The sequence below is a fragment of the Cetorhinus maximus genome, chromosome 1 (assembly GCF_964194155.1).
Source record: "Cetorhinus maximus chromosome 1, sCetMax3.hap1.1, whole genome shotgun sequence".
NCBI lineage: Eukaryota > Metazoa > Chordata > Chondrichthyes > Lamniformes > Cetorhinidae > Cetorhinus > Cetorhinus maximus.
In genome coordinates this window covers 140,839,394-140,852,685 of record NC_135879.1, presented here as the reverse complement: position 1 = coordinate 140,852,685, position 13,292 = coordinate 140,839,394, and the positions used below count along the sequence as shown (strand labels likewise).

Here is a 13,292-nt window from a genome sequence, read left to right as displayed (position 1 = left end):
AGAGGGGTGAAATATAAGCTGGTTTAAGGGGGGGTGGGGGGGGCGCGCTGTGGGGGTGGGGTTGTAGGGACAAGCAAGCAGTGATAGGGGCTTGTCCCTATAACCACCACCCCCCCCGCCCCAATTTCTCTCCCCTCGCCACCCCCCCCCTACCTTAAACCAGCTTATATTTCACCCCTCTCCTATTTTTACTCAGTTCTGTTGAAGGGTCACGAGGACTCGAAACGTCAACTTTGTTCTTCTCCGCCGATGCTGCCAGACCTGCTGAGTTTTTCCAGGTATTTCTGTTTTTGTTTTGGATTTCCAGCATCTGCAGTTTTTTGTTTTTATCAAAGGTGGTGAAATAGCCAGTTAAGTAGTAAACTGCACCACATGAGCCTAATTTCAGTCAAAGCTAAGCTATCAACAAAATTATTCATAATAAAGGTCGCGGATGGCAAGGCCCTTGGGAAATGCGGAGTTGGTTGTGATTGTCATGCAGCAGCAAATGCCAAGGGTGCAGTGGTAGGTGGGCGAGAGAAGTTGGAAGGAAGCTAGTAAGTTAGCTCTCAGCAAGCATGTTAGATGAGAAGATTGGTGAGGAGGACAGGGAAGAACTCAAGTGACAGACTCATTTTTGAGCAAGAATTTAATCACTTTATGTTATATAAAGTTATTAAAATTGATCAACTTAAAAAACAGCATTTTGCAGAGTTTTCACTACTGTCTAGAATCAATTCATGCAAACTTACTGAAATCATGAAAATGACTGTTTATATAAGAGGTAAAAATTTTACATTTATATCATAGAATATCTAATTAATCAACATTCAGAGCAAGTTTTAAGAGTAATACATTTCTTTGTGAAAAAAAAAGAAAAAAGCTCATTTTCTCATTAAGATAAAACCAAAGTTTGGGATCCCTACCTTCATTAGCCTGTTACAACACAGCTGAATAATAAATTTGTTAGTTTTTAAAAATTCTTTCATGGGATGTGGCCGTCACTGGCTAGGCCAGCATTTATAGCCCAACCCTTATTGCCCTTGAGAAGGTGGTGGTGAGCCCATATACAACAATACATAATGAATGTATAACAATGAATTCCAAAAAAATAGGTTAACCGGGTCAGAATGGAAGGAAGGCTGTCTGGTTTCTTAATTCTACATTGCTTCAATGCCAAGGTGCTGTATAAGGAAGTGTGCAAACAGGACAGCTAAACAAAAGATGGAGGGTCCCAAAAAGAATTGAGTGCAAGACTCTGACTGGCCAGCCTCGGATAACTCTGCTGGCTATTTCAGGTTACTTATTAGTCATATATAAGAAAGTAACATGCTCTTGGCTTACAAGCCACCATAAAACAGCAGAGTTGTTGACGCAGTCTATTGTTTTATATTAAGTTCATATGCAAATTGCATTCTAAATTTTACTAAGACATTGATTGGCCAGAACTTACTTCAGCAAAGCCAGTGGTTCTAGTAAATTACACGCCCATGTGATCTTTGAAACGATCTCAATGCAAACAAGGATGACTCACCAGCTCTGGTAATTCCTTTTTCAGACAATCGCAAGAGGCCTTTCTTCTTAAGTATAAAACTGCAGCCAATGAGGAGACTAGAGGTGACTGCTAGGGCCAACCCAATGTACAAGTTGTATTGTGCTTCAGGGCAAGTTATTGTTTCATAATTAGTCCCATTTAATTTTTCACGTGTTCTGTGGGGATGACCATCTTTTACTTTGGTTATGTTGATGATCTGACACAAAGTCCATCGAGTCATATTAGGGCAGGCTAATGAAATGAAGGAACCTGTAGGGGAAAAACAACTTTTAAAAAATATATATATAACATTTGTCAGGCCTCAAGGCCTATAGGGTAAAAGCATTATTATTCCATGTCCAAACACAAAACCACCAACGTATGTGAAATTTCCAAAGTTGCATTTTAATCTCTCAATTGTGATCGGCTGCTGCTGCTTGTAACTACTATCAGGAGATATGCTGTCACAGTATGTCATGCTTGTCTGTCTTGTGCCACTTGTGATCAATTAATGTTTAAAATAGTTTGAGACTTTGCAAAAATAAAAAAAAACATCTTTCTCAATATTCAATATATCATTTTTTTTTTGCAATTAACCAAAATATGGTGTGAGAAGACATTTCTGGTTGAGGGGAGAATTTATTCTATGCATTACAAGTCCCAAAAAGTGCAAGGTGAAACTCCATGACAAGAAGGAGAAACCCAATATTAAATGCAAAAATATTTAGCTTACAAATGGTTGGAAAATTTCAATACAATCTTTTTGCAGTTTGTACAGGTTTGTTCTGCATATGTAAAGATACTTTAATGCATTTTTGAAGGCTTTCTTCTACACACTGGGAATAGATGTGGTTAGGCAGGATGCTGATATGTTTGAAGATGATTAGTTACTATTCATTTGAAAACGAAATGTTGCAAGCTGTATTCACATTTAGATGAGGCAAAGGGGAGCAAGGATAGAATCTGGAGGCGGGGTAGTGGTATTTGTATATAGTATATTTGTATGACGGCAGAAATAGAAAAATGGCAGAGACACATTTCGACAGTTCATAATATAACCAGGTGAGGGCCATCCCATAGAGTTGAACAAAATAAAAAGGAGGCAATGGAGGATGATGGCACAGTTGACTATCAAATATTATAAGAGCAGTCAAATTAGACAGAAGGTCATGTCTAACTTTGACCATGGCAATCTTGGCGTGAGCAAAGTCTGAGTCTGTCGGTGCAGACTCAATGGACCGAAGGGCCTCTTCTGCACTGTATGATTCTGAGATTCTATAAATGGGCGTGACAGTGAACAATGGGCAGCAATTAAATATTTAAGAACTTAAGGGACAAAAGAGAGGTTAGAGATGGGCCATCAGTTGAAGAGAATGGAATAGGTCAAGGGTACACCTTCTGTGTAGGGGGTTAATTTTGAAAGTCACAGAGATGTGTTAAAAATGTGAACCAGCTCGAGTGGTCAGAAGTTGTATAGGGAGGGGACTGATCAAATTAGTCTCATGAAAAGGATGAGAAGCAGGAAAGAAATTAGATCAAGATTAGAATTGGAGACTAGGAAGACTGGAGGGAAATAGCAGCAGAGGGTCAACTACACAGATGTCTCCAGTCTTAAAGGTACAGAAATCCATGAGCTCTTCACACTCCCTACTGAAAAGGAGCATGAATGGGGTGGGGCAAAGGTGTTTGAAGTGGCACTAAATCATGGAGGAAAATAAATTCTGAGTAGTCTTTGGCTTCCAGGATGGTCATTGCGTAGTACACAGATTTTGCTGTGTAGAGCAAAACTTGGTCTTGCTATTCATTACCTGACATGACCCATTGTGCACTCTGACTTAATCAAACAAACATGGGGGGCTATACTAACAAATTTCATATCCTCAGCATTTACAAAAGCAATTTACTGCCAATGATTTTCTTTTTAAGTGTATTCATTATCATTTGGTAGGCAACTGCAGCAAGCATAAGCATATCTAATATCTAGGGAATAACAAGTAGATGAAAGCCTGGAAGGGCAAAACATAAATGTTGAAAGCACAGGCCATGTCTCCCCACTCCCCCTAAGAAAATTTTGAATTTTCGCAGTAAAAATTCTGCTCTCTCATCAATAGGTTTTTAATACTTCGAGAGAAAAGAAAACGTGATTTTTGAATTTGAAAATGGAGCTGGATCACTTCCCCAAACATCATCTCCACAGTCACTCTCGTACGAACTCCAACTCCAATTCATAGAGGCTCTCTACCCCTTCTGAACCGAGTTGGAACAGAATGGAACTCATCCAATTAGCCATTTCACAGAAACATTTTCATTTCCTCCAACCCTCCTACTTTTTAGTGACATTCTACTTCTTCCCCTCAATTCAACTCAAAAGGAACTAGAATACAAATGGGGAGGAAGTAATGCTTCAGTTCTACAGAGCCTCAGTCAGGTCCATCTGGAGCACTGTGTTCAGCTTTAGGCACAGCATCTCAGGAAATATCAGAATTATATCAGGATTTGAGTTAAATAATGAGGAAAATTTGCATAAATTTGTTTTCCTTTTTGAGCTTAGACAGTTGAGAGGTGTTCAAAATGATAAAGGACTTGATAGGGCTAAAAATACTAAAAATCTACTTCTGCTGGTGGGGACATCCGGAACAAGAGAATGTAATAAAATTAAAGCTAGGCCATTTACGTTTGTAGGCTGTAGATGATGGTCCCATTGAAAATATGAAGACTACAAGTGATAAATACCAAGGAACAAGGAGCCAGATGAGCAAATGATTTTCAGGTACAGCCATGATTTAATTAAACACTGAAGCAGCATTGAATAGTCTAATCCTTTTCCTATGTTTGTACGTTTCTCCCCATCCACTAAGCTGGTAGCCTCCTTTCACCTGCTATCCCCAATTCAAGCTGGAACTGCATTAGATTACTTGAACAGCTTCAGAAAAGGTGGTTTTGGAGTTAATGCTGGCTACACTGTACTAATGTAGAGTGCAGTATTTTAGCGGAGGTACAAATGCTATTAAGTGGACCCAAAAATACAAGAATGGGAAAGATCATTTTCAGCTCAGAACTCTGAACAAGATCACAAGGATCAACAGATTTAAATTACTGGCTATGTCCCATCTAAGCGGCTCAACCCTCCAGTTGAAGAGATATAGAAGCTTTACAAGGTTACTCCTGTCCACATCTGCATGATTGTACACTAAGCTCAAAAAATCGGAAACTCATTTTGGGGAGCTGATGGCGTAGTGGTATTGTTGCTCGACTAGTAACGCAGAGAACCAGAGTAATGATCTGGGGACCCAGGTTCGAATCCTGTCACAGCAGATGGTGGAATTTGAATTCAATAAAAATCCGGAATTAAAAGTCTAATGATGACCATGAAACCATTGTCAATTGTGGTAAAAACCCATCTGCTTCACTAATGCCCTTTAGGGAAGGAAATCTGCTGTCCTTACCTGGTCTGGCCTCCATGTGACTCCAAACCCACAGCAATGCGGTTGACTCTGAAATGTCCTAGCAAGCTGCTCAGTTGTATAAAACTGCTACAAAGTCTCAAAAAAGGAATGAAACCGGACAGGCCACCCAGCACCGACCTTGGCACAGGAAACGACAACAGCAAACTCAGCCCAAGTTTTCCTTACCAACATCTGGCCTCCTGACTAACATTTGGGCTAGAGCCAAAATTTGAGGAGCTGTCTCAGACTAGTCAAGCAACAGCTTGACAGTCATCCTCACAGAATCATACCTTACAGATAATGTCCAAGACACCTGGCACAGTGTTATACAGTCGGGAGGGAGTTGCCCAGGGAGACCTCAACATTGACTCCAGACCCCATGAAGTTTCATGGCATCAGGTCAAACATGGGCAAGGAAACCTCCTGCTGATTACCATGTACTGCCCTCCTTCAGATGATGAATCAGCACTCCTCCAAGTTGAACACCACTTGGACGAAGCACTGAGGGTGGCGAGGGCGCAGAATGAACTCTGGGTGGGGGACTTCAATGTCCATCACCAAGAGTGGCTCAGCAGCACCACTACTGGCCGAGTCCTAAAGGACATAGCTGCTAGACTGGGTCTGTGGCAGGCGGAGGGGGAACAAGCAAGAGAGAAAATCATACTTGGCCTCATCCTCACCAATCTGCCTGCCACAGATGCATTTGTCCACGACAGTATTGGTAGGGGTGACCATCATACAGTCGTTGCGGAGACAAAATCCCGCCTTCACCACTGGTCCAATGAAGAGTGTAGGAGGGCATGTCAGGATCAGCACCAGGCATACCTAAAAATGAGGTGCCAACCTGATGTAGCTATAACACAGGGCTACTTGCATGCCAAACATAATAAGCAGCAAGTGATAGACAGAGCTAAGCAATACCACAACCAATGGATCAGATCTAAGCTCTGCAGTCCTGCCACATCCAGTTGTGAATGGTGGTGGACAATTAAACAACTCACTGGAGGACGTGGCTCCACCAATATCCCCATCCTCAATGACGGAGGAGCCCAGCACATCAATGCAAAAGATAAGGCTGAAGCATTTGCTACAATCTTCAGCCAGAAGTGCCGAGCAGATGGTCCATCTCGGCCTCCTCCGGAGATCCCCAGCATCATGGATGCCAGTCTTCAGCCAATTCGATTCACTCCACGTGATATCAAGAAATGGCTGAAGGTACTGGATACTGCAAAGGATGTGGGGCCTGACAATATTCCAGCAATAGTACTGAATACTTGTGCTCCAAAACTTGCCATGCTCCTAGCCAAGCTGTTCCAGTACAGCTACAACACTGGCATCTACCCGTCAATTTGGAAATTGCTCAGGTATGTCCTGTACACAAAAAGCAGGACAAATCCAACCCGGCCAATTACCGCCCCATCAGTCTACTCTCGATCATTAGAAATGTAATGGAAGGGGTTATCAACAGTGCTATCAAGTGGCACTTGTTTTGCAATAACCTGCTCACTGATGCCCAGTTTGGGTTCCGCCAGGGCCACTCAGCTCCTGACCTCACTACAGCCTTGGTTCAAACATGGACAAAAGAGCTGAATTCCAGAGGTGAGGCGAGAGAGACTACCCTTGGCATCAAGGCAGCATTTGACCAAGTGTGGCATCAAAGAGCCCTAACAAAACTGGGGTCAATGAAAATCAGGGGGAAAATTCTCCACTAGTTGGAGTCATACCTAGCACAAAAGGAGATAACTGTGGTTGTGGTTGTTGGAGGTCCATCATCTCAGCTCCAGGACATCATTGCAGGAGTTCCTCAGGGTAGTGTCCTCGGCCCAACCATCTTCAGATGCTTCATCAATGACCTTCCTTCCACCCATGTCCAAATGCAGCAAGACCTGGACAATATCCAGGCTTGAGCTGACAAGTGACAAATAACATTCGTGCCACACAAGTGCCAGGCAATGGCTATCTCCAACAAGAGAGAATCTGCCCATCGCCCCAGGACATTCAATCGCATTACCATCACTGAATCTCCCACTATCAATATCCTGGCAGCTACTATTGACTAAAAACTGAACTAGCCATATAAACACTGTGGCTACAAGAGCAGGTCAGAGGCTAGGAATCATGCGGCGAGTAACTCACCTCCTGGCTCCCCAAAGACTATCCACTGTCTACAAGGCACAAGTCAGGACTGTGATGGAATACTCCCCACTTGCCTGGATGAGCACAGCTCCCACAACACTCAAGAAGCTTGACAACATCCAGGACAAAGCAGCCCACTTGATTGGCACCACATCCACATTCATTCCCTCTACCACTGATGTAGAGTAGCAGCAGTGTGTACCATCTACAAGATGCTTTGCAGGAATTCACCAAGGCTCTTTAGGCAGCAGCTTCCAAACTCACGATCACTACCACCTAGAAGGACAAGGGCAGCAGGGAGATGGGAACACCATCACCTGGAAGTTCCCCTCCAAGTCATTCATCATCCTGACTTGGAAATATATCGCCGTTCCTTCACTGTCACTTGGTCAAAATCCTGGAACTCCCTTCCGAACAGCACTGTGGGTGTACTTACACCACATGGACTGCAGTGGTTGAAGAAGGCAGCTCAACACCACCTTCTCAAGGGCATCTCAGGGTGGGCAATAAGTGCTCTGCCAGCCAGCGAAGCCCACATCCCATGAATGAATAACAAACAAAAATCTCATATACAAAAACAGAATTACCTGGAAAAACTCAGCAGGTCTGGCAGCATCGGCGGAGAAGAAATCAGTTAACGTTTCGAGCCTTCTTGGCCCTTCGGCAGAACTGAAGCATAGTTAGAAGAAGGGAGAAATATAAATTGGTTTAAGGTGGGTGGGTGGGGGGGGGGGGGGGGGGGGGGGGGGGGGGGAGGTGGGAGAGACACATTGAGGGTGTGGTGATTGTGGAGATGAGCAGATAATCAAAAGATGTCACAGACAAAAGGGTCAAAGAGGTGTCGAAGGTGGTGACATTTGTTTGAGAAAAGTGCTAATTAAGAATGGAAGACAGGATATTCAAAGTACAGCTCTAGTGGGGGTGGGGTGGAAAGACTAACGAGGTTTTAGTTTAGATTTAAAAATATTGGAAATAGGTGGGGAAAGAAGAATCTATATAAATTATTGAAAAAAAAAGGGGGGGAAGAAACGGGGTGGGGATGGGGGGAGGGGGAGTTTAAGATCTAAAGTTGTTGAATTCAATATTCAGCCCAGAAGGCTGTAAAGTGCCTAGTCGGAAGATGAGGTGCTGTTCCTCCAGTTTGCGTTGGGCTTCACTGGAACAATGCAGCAAGCCAAGGACAGACATGTGGGCAAGAGAACAGGGTGGAGTGTTAAAATGGCAAGCGACAGGGAGGTTTGGGTCTTTCTTGCGGACAGACCGCAGGTGTTCTGAAAAACGGTCGCCCAGTTTGCGTTTGGTCTCTCCAATGTAGAGGAGACCGCATTGGGAGCAACAAATGCAGTAGACTAAGTTAGGGGAAATGCAAGTGAAATGCTGCTTCACTTGAAAGGAGTGTTTGGGCCCTTGGACGGTGAGGAGAGAGGAAGTGAAGGGGCAGGTGTTGCATCTTCTGCGTGGGCATGGGGAGGTGCCATAAGTGGGGGTTGAGGAGTAGGGGGTGATGGAGGAGTGGACCAGGGTGTCCCGGAGGGAACGATCCCTACGGAATGCCGTCAGGGGGGGTGAAGGGAAGATGTGTTTGGTGGTGGCATCATGCTGGAGTTGGCGGAAATGGCGGAGGATGATCCTTTGAATGCGGAGGCTGGTGGGGTGATAAGTGAGGACAAGGGGGACCCTATCATGTTTCTGGGAAGGAGGAGAAGGCGTGAGGGAGGATGCGCGGGATATGGGCCGGACACGGTTGAGGGCCCTGTCAACGACCGTGGATAGAAAACCTCGGTTAAGGAAGAAGGAGGACATGTCAGAGGAGCTGTTTTTGAAGGTAGCGTCATCAGAACAGATGCGACAGAGGCGAAGGAACTGAGAGAATGGGATGGAGTCTTTACAAGAAGCGGGGTGTGAGGAGCTGTAGTCGAGGTAGCTGTGGGAGTCGGTAGGCTTGTAATGGATATTGGTGGACAGTCTATCATCAGAAATTGAGACAGAGAGGTCAAGGAAGGGAAGAGAAGTGTCAGAGATGGACCATGTGAAGATGATGGAGGGGTGGAGATTGGAAGCAAAATTAATAAATTTTTCCAGGTCCCGACGAGAGCATGAAGCAGCACCGAAGTAATCATCAATGTACCGGAGAAAGAGTTGTGGGCGGGGGCCGGAGTAGGACTGGAACAAGGAATGTTCCACATACCCCATAAAGAGACAGGCATAGCTGGGGCCCATGCGGGTACCCATAGCCACACCTTTTATTTGGAGGAAGTGAGAGGAGTTAAAGGAGAAATTGTTCAGTGTGAGAACAAGTTCAGCCAGACGGAGGAGAGTAGTGGTGGATGGGGATTGTTGGGGCCTCTGTTCAAGGAAGAAGCTAAGGGCCCTCAGACCATCCTGGTGGGGGATGGAGGTGTAGAGGGATTGGACATCCATGGGGTGCCATTCTTCACTTCGTCGCACTATAAGACTCTGAATTAGAAGACTGTTTGCACATTGGTGGTTTACCTGCACAATAATATCACTCATGAGGCAGAACCCAAAGCCTGTAAACAGCATTCTGCCTGGAACCCAAGCTGCATCTTCTAGTTTCAGAAGGAGTAGCTGCAGTGTTACATGTGAACAGAATGAATGTAAAATGGTAAATCCTAATGTTCCTGGATTTATATATTTTAGAAACACATTCTCACTTGAAAAATTCCTCAGATGGGTCAGAAATCTTTTTAAAAAAAGACAGACACCACTTACAGCCATCTGATATAGAAATGTGTCACCATTAGCCCCTACACAAATGCCTCTATAAAACAGCAGTATTAATATAAATAAAGGGATACATTTACTTGAGGGACAAAATACATTTGTCCACAGTACAACAGGTCATTTGGTCTTGTAAGTACAACACTGATATTTAATAGGTGCAATGTTAAGTTGGACAGGCCAAAAAGTCTTTGCAAATAATTTTCCCAATCCACCACCATTATGTAGGTGCCAAATTTACTGGAACAGGTTCTCCTTGTTATCCTTGCTGTCCATTTTTAATGAAAACACCAACAAACCTATAAAAAACATTTCTCCATCCATTTATCCAAGTTATAATGCTACAATCATAGGAGAAAAGAAAACTGAAGAAAGAGAAACAGTATATTTTAATCACTAAAACACAGCTGTACTTATTTTAAAGTGTGATCACAGAACTAGAGAACAAATACATAGATATGAAACAATATTTTCCCTTCAGCAAACAATGTTATTCAGTATTATAACTAATTAAAGCTGAGTAATGCAAATTGTATTGCAAGATTGATGTTTTTCAGCACTTATTCACATTGGAGCCAGGAGATAATTTCATAGGCATTGGAAGATTTAACTTTAGAATAACTAAATTTTAACAACTAAAGATAATCTAATGATTAGCATTAATCAAGTAAAATTGAGATCATAACCGTGAAAATTCTACATGGTGCGTTGGATGAAATGGGCTTTTCTAATTCTAGTAAAAGCTATGCTTTAATTGGATAAAAGTTAATGGAATACTAGATTTTATGTCAAGTGGTATATAATATATTAGCAAGACCACAGTTGAACTACTTGGAGAAGTGTTGGGCTCTGCGTAACAAGATGTGAAGGCAAGAGTGGGTACACAGCAGATTCACGAGGATGATATCTGGTATGAAGGAATACAAATAAGGCGGCTTGAAAATGTTAGATTTGTTTTCATTAGACCAGAGGGGATTACAGGGTAATTTGATAATTTAAACTACAAAAGGAATAGGACAGAGTAAACAGAAATAGATTGTTTCCTGTGAATCTAAAATCTAGGAGGGGAGACATGGAAATCAGTTATAATGTTGGAGTATAACTTGATTTTAAGAAAGTGAGGTTGCGGAGTGAATTACCAGAGTTCGTGACTGAATTAGAAATCGTCATCACTTATTATAGGTTAAACAAATGGATAAAAGTGGAGAATAATGGTGTACGGAAACAGGGAAAGCAAAAGGAACAAGGACTACTACTCAGTTGGAGGATAAACACCAAGGCATACAGGCTGGACTAAATGGCTTATTTCAAAGTTATATATATTTCACTCTTTGTACTCCGACATCTCAGCCAAATCAGAAATTGTTAACATTTATGCACTGCACCTTCAAAAAGTGTTGGCATCTGTAGACCGTAGTCAAATTATGAAATATTTCTACTTGAGTTATTGTAATTCGTGTATCATTTGTGCTGTACAAGTTATAAAACAATGCTGCATTAGACAAGGAAACATCTCTCCATTAAACACATCACAAACATCACAGACAGCAGCTGTATCACATTACCCTCAACACACTTTTGGTGTCCTGGTCCTGAATCTATTGAATGATTTCCGTGAACAGCATGGAGTGATAATTTTAACAGAACAAACTAATCAGATTTTCTTAGTCAAAATGCTTTTATTAAAAGTTACAGCGGGGATTTCCCCCGTACTGCACGACATGAACCTATCTTCCAATACTAACCTCCTATGCCCTTACCTGCGAACTTGCTCTCTTGTATTTTGCTTCTTTGAACCGTCTGCACTCCGGTTATGGCCCCGCCCCCGGGCCACACTCTCCAGGTATCCGCCTATCACTCAGCCAATGCCGCAGTTAGTGAGATCCTGTGGGCCGCCCCACATTGCATTTCACTGCATGACATTGCACAACACTTCCCCACCCGGCATTACATCATACCACCGTACACCACCCAACATTGCATTACACACCCCACCCCACATTACTGTGCCTTACCCTACATTACAACATACAACCAGGCACATCACATCACTCCACATCACAGTATCACAGCTCGTCCTACACTACACCCCACACTGTATCACATTGCAATATCACCTATAGGGTGATCAACTCTTAATGAAATAAGGGACACTTTGACTGTGGGACAGGGAGTGTGGTGACTGCGGTGGTGAGAGCTGGGATGGGGAGTGAGACCAAGCACATGGGTTCCATCTCACTGAGTGAAAGAACTTGTATGTACACCATCAATCGAGCAGTACTGCTCTCCCTGTGCTTTCTCTCTTTGTGGCCATGGGCAGGAGCCCAATGTGCCTTTGCAACAGGGAAAAAGATGCAAAGGTAGCAATACAATAATTAAGCTCCTCTCATCCCCACAAATGCAGTGATTAGTCCCCTGCTTCCCCCACACATATACATTGATTAGTCTCCTAGCTCCCTCCCCCACCACATACACAATAATTAGCCCCTCTCCCCCACACGCACACTGTTCCTAACCTCCTCTCACCATGCACACAGTAATTAGACCCCTTCCCCCTCCACCATTCATGCTGCAGATGTGCCAGGCAATGAGCATTTCCAATGAGAGAGAGTCTAACTATCTATTCTTCACATTCAACAACATTCTGTATTTATATATACCTTTACTGTAATAAAATGTCCCAAGGTACTTCAAAGGTTTGTTATAAAGCAAAATTTGACACTGAGCCACATACAGAGATAGTAGGACAGATTTTGGCCAAAAGCTTTGTCAAAGAGGTACATTGCAAATCATGCTTTAAAAGAGGAAAGAAGTAAAGAGGTGCAGAGGTTTGGGGAGGGAATTTCAGAGCTTACAGCCCTGACAGCTGATGACATGGCCACCAATGGTGGAGAAATTAAAATTGAGGATGCGCATGCAGTCAGCATTAGAGGAGCGCAGATATCATGGAGGGTTGTGCAGCTGGAGGAGATTACAGAGATGGGGAAGGGCAAGGCCATGGAGGGATTCAAAAATACGCGTGAGAATCTTAAAATCAAGGCATTGCTTAACCAGTAGACAATGTAGGTCAACAAGCATTGAAGTTATGTTTGCGGATAATGTCACTGAAGGGTAGCATTTGGGTGAGAAATAGGTGGTGGCCAAGGATTGATCCATGGGGGATACCAGAATAACAGCTTGGGAGCACAGCAAGAGAAGCCATTGCAAGTGATTCTCTGACTACAGTTAGATAGGTAAGAATGGAACCAAGCGAGTGCAGTTGCCAGTTGGACAATGGTGATGAACCTTTGGTGAAGAATGGTGTGGTCAACTGTAGTAATTATGGTTTTATTTAGTGTGTAATGTAACTTTAAGAAAAATACTTATTAAGGAAGATCAATGATCTGTAGTAACCAATAGGAGAGCAGCGCGGGCTACCTCAGCAGTCAGTGTAAAGCTGCAGTTGAAATTGAAAG

The 13,292-nt window shown here is 43.2% G+C and overlaps 1 protein-coding gene across 2 annotated transcripts in view; it reads right to left on the bottom strand.

Moving 5' to 3' along the window:
* The window catches only part of LOC144683828 (magnesium transporter NIPA2-like), a 45,900-nt gene extending 34,256 nt beyond the window's left edge, over window positions 1-11,644 (bottom strand). Inside the window, exons 1-2 of one of the 2 annotated variants that reach the window (XM_078547307.1) lie at window positions 11,598-11,644; window positions 1,514-1,783 (exon numbers count right to left, since the gene is read on the bottom strand). In XM_078547307.1, coding sequence (XP_078403433.1) covers window positions 1,514-1,754 — 241 coding nt within the window. In that variant the 5' untranslated portion in view covers window positions 1,755-1,783; window positions 11,598-11,644. The remainder of the gene's footprint in view (window positions 1-1,513; window positions 1,784-11,597) is intronic. The other variant, XM_078547298.1, reaches the window with a different exon arrangement.
* Between the last annotated feature and the right edge of the window lie 1,648 nt (window positions 11,645-13,292).